Source organism: Sebastes umbrosus, chromosome 9 (genome assembly GCF_015220745.1).
Source record: "Sebastes umbrosus isolate fSebUmb1 chromosome 9, fSebUmb1.pri, whole genome shotgun sequence".
Classification (NCBI taxonomy): Eukaryota; Metazoa; Chordata; class Actinopteri; order Perciformes; family Sebastidae; genus Sebastes; species Sebastes umbrosus.
Window position 1 is genome coordinate 2433329 of NC_051277.1, and position 8989 is coordinate 2442317.

Here is an 8989-nt window from a genome sequence, read left to right on the forward strand (position 1 = left end):
GTCTTTATTCTCTACGGCAGCAGAATGTTTCTCATGTCAACGTATTATTGTCTGGTTCTACTGTCCGGTCTAAAACCTCTGAGGGACGGCCCTCAGTGACACGCAAATATCAATCAATTAATCAATTAATCAATTAATCAATCAATCAATCAGTCCTGTACAGGAAGTGATCAGTCTGTCTGCTGTCGAGTTTTAATCAGCCGTTGTTCTCTAGTTCTATTGTGTAAATATAATAGTAATATATACTAATAATAATTAGAGTGTAAATATAATAGTAATATACTACTAATAATTAGAGTAAATATAATATGAATATATACTAATAATAATTAGTACTTTTACTGCAGTAGAAGATGTGAGTACTTCTTCCAGCTCTGTTGATCTGACGACATGTTCATTGTCAGACCTGACGATGATGATGATGATGAAGGTGATGATGCAGATGGAGGGGTAGGAGCGTGGGGGTGGGGGGGGTCGTGACCTGCAGCTCTCTACAGACATCTGTAGCTGCTGCACATTCTGATACCCCCCCCTCCATCCAATCAGCTCTCTGGAAGAATGTATGACCTGCACACCCCAGGCCACAACCCCTGGGACACACACACACACACACACACACACACACACACACACACACGCACACACACACACACACACACACACACACACACACACACACACACCACACCACACCATGCACACACACTACACACACACGCACGCACACACACAAGAGACGAGTGAAAACTGTCAGATGAAGAAAACAGAGTCACAGCTCCCTCTGCTGGACAACAGCTGGAGTCAACACTGGAAGTACTGGGTACTGTGTACTGTAGTAGTAGTAGTAGTAGTAGTAGTAGTAGTAGTAGTACTGAAAGTAGCCTCATATTAAAAAAGAAGAAAAATAAGTCGTTTTATCAAAGTATTCTCTTCATTTTCCATAATATAGTATATATATATATCACTGAAACTGTTGAAATACAAACATTATAAATAGTATTATTACTATAATAATAATAATAATAATAATAATAATAATAATAATAATAATAATATGCTAAAAATAAAGCTGAAAAAACAAATATCTATTACAAAATAAATAAAATGTATTTATTAATATTTAAAATTGCTATTATTTTAAAATTAAATTAATTTAAAATTAATATATTTAATTTTGAATTAAATAAATATTTTTTTATTTAATTTTAATAAAATTAACTTACATCATAATTCAATTTAATTTAATTATGATTTAATACATATAACACATTGATCCTGAACAATATAGAAACACTGACACATTAAATACAAAAGAAGAAGAAGAGGGCTGAGCTTCCTGTTTCCGGTGTGTGTGTCACATTGACATGAGTCCGTGGAACAGCAACAGCAGCATGTTGTGGAGCTGCTGAAGAGACGCGATGTTTTCCGGGTTGAAGGATCGAGTCGGTTCGGTTCTGTTACCGGGAGATGAGTTCTCCTTTCAGACCGACGACACCATCTCTCTCACGGAGCCCGTTCAGCCGGAGAAGGTGCTGTGTGGTCCGGGTCTGAGGCGGAGCGGAGACCGGCTGCTGGTCTCTAAAAGCGGCGTCCTCCGACACAAACAGCCCAACGTGTTCTGGATGGACTCCCAGCAGAGGAGGGTGAGACACACTGTCCTCTAGAGGACACTAGAGACACAACATGTCCTCTAGAGGACACCTAGAGACACAACATGTCCTCTAGAGGACACTAGAGACACAACATGTCCTCTAGAGGACACCTAGAGACACAACATGTCCTCTAGAGGACACTAGAGACACAACATGTCCTCTAGAGGACACCTAGAGACACAACATGTCCTCTAGAGGACACCTAGAGACACAACATGTCCTCTAGAGGACACTAGAGACACAACATGTCCTCTAGAGGACACCTAGAGACACAACATGTCCTCTAGAGGACACCTAGAGACACAACATGTCCTCTAGAGGACACCTAGAGACACTATGTCCTCTAGAGGACACCTAGAGACACAACATGTCCTCTAGAGCAGCGGTCCCCAACCTTTTTAGCGCCAAGGACCGGTTTAACGTCAGACAATATTTTCACGGACAGGCCTTCAAGGTGTGGCGGATAAATACAACAAAATAAAATGATACGACCGGCATAAAAACAGTGGTATATTGTAAATATAATAATAAACGTGAATGCACTGTGTACTCATATGCAACTTTATTAGCAGCGTCCTCTTAACATCGCGCCAACAACATAACATGAGTATCATCCTCTCTGCCCCCTAACGCTCTCTGGTCGCTATGGTAACGTTTAAACATGCCTACAAAAATAAGATACAGATACACCACAAAAACGAATATAAAGTGCATGAAAAAATTAACTCACCATAACGCTAAATCAATGTGAGCCCTGAGCTTGTTTCTCTGCAACGAGACGGTCCCATCTAGGGGTAATAGGAGACAGTGACACCCGAAGTGTGTTGCTTATGTCCAGTCTACTCCGTAATTTAGTTTTGGTTGCTGTCACTGCAGAAAACCCCGCTTCACACAGACAGGATGTCGGAAATGGCAACAGGGTTTTCAGTGCTGTTGTGGCGATCTCAGGGTATTCTGCCGAGACTTTAATCCAGAACACCGGCAGAGTTGTTGTCTCGAACACACTTTTAAGGCCGCCGTCATTTGCGATCTCCAGCAGCTGATCTTCTTCTTGCACAGACATGCTGGATTCTCCTGGTTTGTTGACAAATGGGTCGCGGATCCATTCCTTGGCAGTTCGTGGGTCTTTTGTGGTTGGGAAGTAGCGCTCGAACTCTTTTAAAAGCAAAGACAGGTGATCGTGCACCAGCTGGGAGAATGAAGGCTCGGGCTCAGTCTCACCCAAAATCCCCGCTAATGTTTGAAACATGTCCAATATGCCTCTGTTCACGCGCCGTCCCCACAAATCCAGTTTGGCTTTAAATGCAGCTACTTTATTAACGTATCACTACGATGTAACGGAGAGAATCCGGTCATTTTTCAAAATAAAACATCATTCAGATTCAGATAATAAATAAAACGGAAATAATGTAAGTTATTTATTCTTTCTGTGCGGCCCGGTACCAAATGACCCACGGACCGGTACCGGTCCGCGGCCCGGGGGTTGGGGACCGCTGCTCTAGAGGACACCTAGAGACACTATGTCCTCTACTAGACACACTGTCCTCTAGAGGACACTAGAGACACTATGTCCTCTACTAGACACACTGTCCTCTAGAGGACACCTAGAGACACTATGTCCTCTACTAGACACACTGTCCTCTAGAGGACACCTAGAGGACACTAGAGACACAAACAGCCCAACGTGTTCTGGATGGACTCCCAGCAGAGGAGGGTGAGACACACTGTCCTCTAGAGGACACCTAGAGACACTAGAGACACAAACAGCCCAACGTGTTCTGGATGGACTCCCAGCAGAGGAGGGTGAGACACAACATGTCCACTACTAGAGACACTAGAGACACTATGTCCACTAGAGGACACCATGTCCACTAGAGACACTATGTCCACTAGAGACACCATGTCCACTAGAGGACACTATGTCCACTAGAGACACTATGTATGTAAAGACAAATGTAACAAAGTGAGGAGATATAAACACTGAAGTGGACGGGTGATGGAGCAGTGCATGCTGGGAGTTTGAGTCTGTCCCTCTGTGTCCTCAGTATGTCCCCGCTAAAGGAGAGACCGTCATCGGCATCGTGACGGTCAAATCGGGAGACGTCTTCAAGGTGGACTTTGGAGGAAGTGAGCAGGCGTCTCTGTCCTACCTGGCTTTTGAGGGAGCCACCAAGAGGAACCGCCCCAACGTCCAGGTGAGACACTGAGGACAGGAAGTCCAGGTGAGACACTGAGGACACAGAGAGGTCCAGGTGAGACTCCCTCTCTGTGTGTTACCTGTACAGGTGACCTGGTGTTTAACCCCTCCCTCTCTGTGTGTTACCTGTACAGGTGGGTGACCTGGTGTTTAACCCCTCCCTCTCTGTGTGTTACCTGTACAGGTGGTGACCTGGTGTTTAACCCCTCCCTCTCTGTGTGTTACCTGTGCAGGTGGGTGACCTGGTGTTTAACCCCTCCCTCTCTGTGTGTTACCTGTACAGGTGGGTGACCTGGTGTTCTCTCAGTTCATCATAGCCAATAAGGACATGGAGCCGGAGCTGGTGTGTATGGACAGTTCAGGACGAGCCAATGGGATGGGAGTGTTTGGAGGAGGAGGTCTGCTCTTCACCGTCTCTCTGGGACTCGTCAGAAGGTAAACGTCCTCAGGTGTCTCTGTGTATATATCCTGTCCTGAGACTCGATGATCACCTGGTCTACCCCCCCCCTCCACAGACTGCTGTCCCCCCACAGCGACGTCCTGTCTGACCTGCAGCAGCTGTTTCCCTGTGAGCTGGTGGTCGGGATGAACGGCCGTCTGTGGGTGAAGTCCTCCAGCGTTCAGCGGACGCTCGTCATCTCCAACCTGCTGCAGAGCTGCGACACCATGACGGCCCAGCAGAGACAGCAGCTGTTCAGGAGGGTGGCACAGGGGGCGCTGTAGACCACATCGGACCACAGGTACACCTACACCTGGTCCCACAGAGGACAGCTTCCTGTTCTCTGAGGTCCCGTTTCCAGCCGTCGTACAGTTGGCAGAATGTTTTTGACGCATCAATACGACAGCATTGTTTGGTATTTCCTCAACTGATCTATAATCAATAATTCGCCTTTGTTCTTCTGATCTTTATTTTTAAAGGTTATTTAGACAGAAGTATTTTAAATGCGTCGACTTTTTAACCAAACGATTATTAAAACACTAACATATTATTGTTATTGTTATTATTAATAATAAAAAAATAAAACACTAACATATTATTATTATTATTAAAACACTAATTTATTATTATTATTATTATTAAAACACTAACATATTATTATTATTATTATTAATAATAATAATAATAATAATAAAAATAAAACACTAACATATTATTATTATTATTAAAACACTAACTTATTATTAATATTGTTATTATTAATAAAACTAACATATTATTATTGTTATTATTATTATTATTATTATTATTATTATTAATAAAACACTAACAGATTATTAGTTTTAAAACACTAATTTATTATTATTAATATTATTGTTATTAATAAAACACTAACTTATTATTATTATTAACAATAATAAAACACCAATAGATTATTCAATAATAAAAACAAGAAACTCTCGGAAGAACTTTTTCTCCATAAACATTTATTTTCAAATAGATTAAGAAAAATAGATATTTTTTTACAACTTTTTTCTTTATATGACTTTTTATACAGTACTTTACTTTATGTGCATTTAGAAAAAAAACAACCTAGTGATGTCACCATACCAGAACTGTAGAGGTCGATACCGACGCCAGTGAGACGCCACCGTTCTTTACCTTCACTCATTACTCATTTTTACCGAATAGAGCCTGAACGCATCATAATGCAACCTCCTGTTAACGTTAGCCGTTAGCTCCGTGCAGGACCGTGCTGTTAACGCTAACTAGGTCGCCTGCTGAGGTGTCCATAGTGAGTTTACTGTGTCATAAAGACATTTTCCATCGTCCTTGTGACGACGTGGCGCCGGTTGTCTCCAGGCCCGGCAGTATCGAGGCCCGACGGTATCGAGGCCCGGCGGTATCGACTTGGTAGCGAAGTATGGGGACATCACTCGACTAAACAACAAACAAACCTCCGTTAATGAGGCGGCTCTGAGGGTCAAACAGGGGCAAAGAGCACAAAGGATGCTGGGAAAAAGCAGACCGAACAAACTGAAAACAACCAACTGAAACCGGATCAGACCGGATCAGTCCGTATCGAAACTCTAAATAAAACCTGAACCGGTTTTTAGACTGTAACAGAAACCAGATTGTTCTTAAAGTGAAACACCGACATCATCATCACTCTCAGCTGGGGTACATTCAAAGAGTGGAGGACAGACGGACGGGTGGAGGACAGACAGACAGACAGACGGACGGGTTGAGGACAGACTGACGAGTGGAGGACAGAGAGACAGACAGACAGACGGACTGGTTGAGGACAGACTGACGGGTGGAGGACAGAGAGACAAACGGGTGGAGGACAGACAGACAGACAGACGGACAGGTGGAGGACAGACTGACGAATGGAGGACAGACAGACAGAGAGACAAACGGGTGGAGGACAGACAGACAGACAGACGGACAGGTGGAGGACAGGCTGACGAATGGAGGACAGACAGACAGACAGACGGACAGGTGGAGGACAGACTGACGAATGGAGGACAGACAGACAGACAGACAAACGGGTGGAGGACAGACAGACAGACAGACGGACAGGTGGAGGACAGGCTGACGAATGGAGGACAGACAGACAGACAGACGGACGGGTGGAGGACAGACAGCAGTAACTAAGGGTAACGGGACTCTGAACTTGAAGACATGCGAGAGCAGAACTTTGGCAACACGTCAGGCTGAAGGTGGAGTGGCGACCGGAGAGACGGCAGACATCTTGTTGATGATGTCACAGTGCGGACTGGGGGAGGGGGCGGAGCCCGGCGGGGTCACATGATGTGTTTCTGGATACCGGGGGTGAACTCCTTGGCGTTTGGGTTCAGACTGCTGTTCACCTGGAGGAGGAGGAGAAGAAGAATGAGGCGTTCATGGAATTAATAATTATTAATAAATATTATTATTATTGATGTTCTAAAGCCATGATGAGGTGCAGAAGTCTAGTTAAACTACAACATGCTGAAAGGTTATTATGGGATGTCTGCCTACTGCAGGTTTAAGTGATTATGAAACTAACTGCTGCCTATTTTTCTGTCGCCGTCGTCATGGCAGATCGTTGGTAGCTCGGAAACGACAGCACCCGATGGGGGTGGCGAAGCGGACCGTGAACTCACCACGACATCGAAGTCTTCGTCGGCGTCCAGAACCAGCAGGCTGATCTGGTCCTGCAGCTGAGGGAGGTCTCTGGACGGGATGAACCACTCCCACTGCTCCTCCTCCTCCAGCATCTCCTGGAAACAACGCTCGATGAACTCCTCCTCCCAAAGCTCCTCCTCCACCTGCACAGAGGTTTAAAGGACACCACCTTATTTATATACATATATATATATATATATATATATATAGACACTCATCGTTCTGTAACGCTGTTCTGGTTGATTCTGATGTAAACAAACATGCATCAAAATTTAATTATTGACAAATCCCACACTGAAAAATTAAGCCCTAATAAATAAATAAATATATATATGTATATATATTATTATTTATATATTTATTTAATTTTTTTCAGAAAAAACAACAGTGGCATTAAACAAACTGTCGTTATAATTCTTCTATAAATTATTATTTGGTGGTTCTGATCAGTTCTGGAGCTAGTTAACAGATTTAACTCTGTGAAAGTGTAAAATAATGTTAATAAACTGTTTATAAACTGTTTATTATAAACGGTACACTGTGTACCGTTTATAATAAACACGGTGAGTGACACCCCCCTCATTTAAGGGAAATAAGAAAGTTTGGGGAAATAAATAAGGGGTGAAATGCAAAGGGAAAATCACGCAGAAATAAATAAATTGAAAAATAAGTGCTAAAATAATAAAAAAATAAATAAATTACAAAATTGATTAAAAAAAAATATGTAAATAAATAAAAGTGAAAATTAAACAAGAGTAAATAAATAAGGAAATTAATACAAAGATAAATTAATAAAGAAGCAAATTAAAACAGATCAATTTATGTTTATTATAAACAGTTTATAAACTGCTTTTTATAAACTGTAAAGTGTTTATTATAAACTGTTTACTGTTTATAATAAACAGTTTATAAAATGTTTATAATAAACAGTTTATAAAATGTTTATAATAAACAGTTTATAAAATGTTTATAATAAACAGTTTATAAAGTGTTTATAATAAACAGTTTATAAAGTGTTTATAATAAACAGTGGAGGTTAACCTCCGGTCCTCCGGTGCTCACCTGCCGGTTGAACTCCTCCTCGTTCTCCATCCACATGTACTCAGCGAACGGGTCTTCATCGGAACCGAGCTGGCTGCTCAGAATCACCTCGTTACTGATCGTCATGTTGCTGCTGATGTTGCTGAGTCTCGGGTCCTTCATGTCCCCGCGGTCCTCCGACACTCAGCCTCGGTCTCTAAGGTCCGGTCCGACCTGCGGCACAAACACACCCCCGTTACCCGGTAAAACCCCCCCGGTACCCGGTAAACACAGCCCCGGTACCCGGTACCCAGCGGTCAGCGGGTTGCTGTGATGGCCGCTGACTGACTGTCTGGCTGACAGACAATAACAGCCGGTACTGACCGTGAATACAGCAGAACAACAGACAGAAACACAATAACACAAACATCCAGAGAGTTATTGACATTATAAAGATATAAAAGGTTGTGTTTTACCCGCTTACAGACCTGATAACCGGGTTATAACCGGTATTTAACCGGGTTATTCGGTGATTCCTCGGCAGCGGACCAGACGGTCACTCCGTGTTGACTCCTCTGGACTGTCATGGCCGCCGGGCTGCCTCTGTTTGTTTACATCTCTGACGTCACTCCGTGCTCGCTGGTGATTGGACAAACCGCTCTGCTGCCTTCAAGTGCTCGCATGGCCTGTTGAAAGTGAACGGGCTGGAGAATCGGAAAGTTGAGCTGTGACATTCATTTAATGTCACGATTCTATTTACACACTGACAATTAATCAGCTGTTTTAGTGACATGTTATTTCTAGAAGGAGACGGTAGACAGTGGCAACCTGTGTTACAGATAAACAATAAAATACATATTTAGTTATATACTTTATAAAGTAGATCCCATGATGACACACGGTGAGTGACACCTCCCTCATTTGAGGGAAATAAGAAAGGTTGGAGAAATAAATGAGGGGTGAAATGCAAAGGGAAAATCACGCAGAAATAAATAAATAAAAAATAAATGC

General features: G+C 42.8%; 2 protein-coding genes and 1 long non-coding RNA gene across 6 annotated transcripts; 1 reads left to right on the forward strand and 2 right to left on the reverse strand.

The window, feature by feature from the left end:
• Positions 1 to 1342: 1342 nt before the first annotated feature.
• Positions 1343 to 7031, forward strand: LOC119494038 (exosome complex component RRP40-like). The gene is made up of 5 exons (XM_037779648.1): positions 1343 to 1643; positions 3698 to 3847; positions 4133 to 4284; positions 4365 to 4589; positions 6875 to 7031. Exons 1-4 carry the CDS (start codon positions 1419 to 1421, stop codon positions 4570 to 4572), a joined length of 735 nt encoding a protein of 244 aa, XP_037635576.1. The 5' UTR covers positions 1343 to 1418; the 3' UTR covers positions 4573 to 4589; positions 6875 to 7031.
• Positions 1537 to 3690, reverse strand: LOC119494074. Its single transcript, XR_005208103.1, has 3 exons — positions 3395 to 3690; positions 3257 to 3277; positions 1537 to 1670 (listed from the first exon to the last, which is right to left on the reverse strand). It is a non-coding gene; the product is annotated as an uncharacterized LOC119494074 (long non-coding RNA).
• LOC119494051 (polyadenylate-binding protein-interacting protein 2-like) lies at positions 6549 to 8610 on the reverse strand. Of its 4 annotated transcripts, XM_037779675.1 has the most exons (4): positions 8467 to 8609; positions 8021 to 8212; positions 6937 to 7101; positions 6549 to 6660 (listed from the first exon to the last, which is right to left on the reverse strand). In XM_037779675.1, exons 2-4 carry the CDS (start codon positions 8159 to 8161, stop codon positions 6595 to 6597), a joined length of 372 nt encoding a protein of 123 aa, XP_037635603.1. In that variant the 5' UTR covers positions 8162 to 8212; positions 8467 to 8609; the 3' UTR covers positions 6549 to 6594. The 4 variants fall into 4 exon arrangements, with proteins under 4 accessions (XP_037635603.1, XP_037635599.1, XP_037635600.1 ...); XM_037779671.1 differs by lacking the exon at positions 6549 to 6660 and having other exon boundaries at positions 6820 to 7101; positions 8467 to 8610; XM_037779672.1 differs by lacking the exon at positions 6549 to 6660 and having other exon boundaries at positions 6820 to 7101; positions 8455 to 8590.
• Positions 8611 to 8989: the final 379 nt, after the last annotated feature.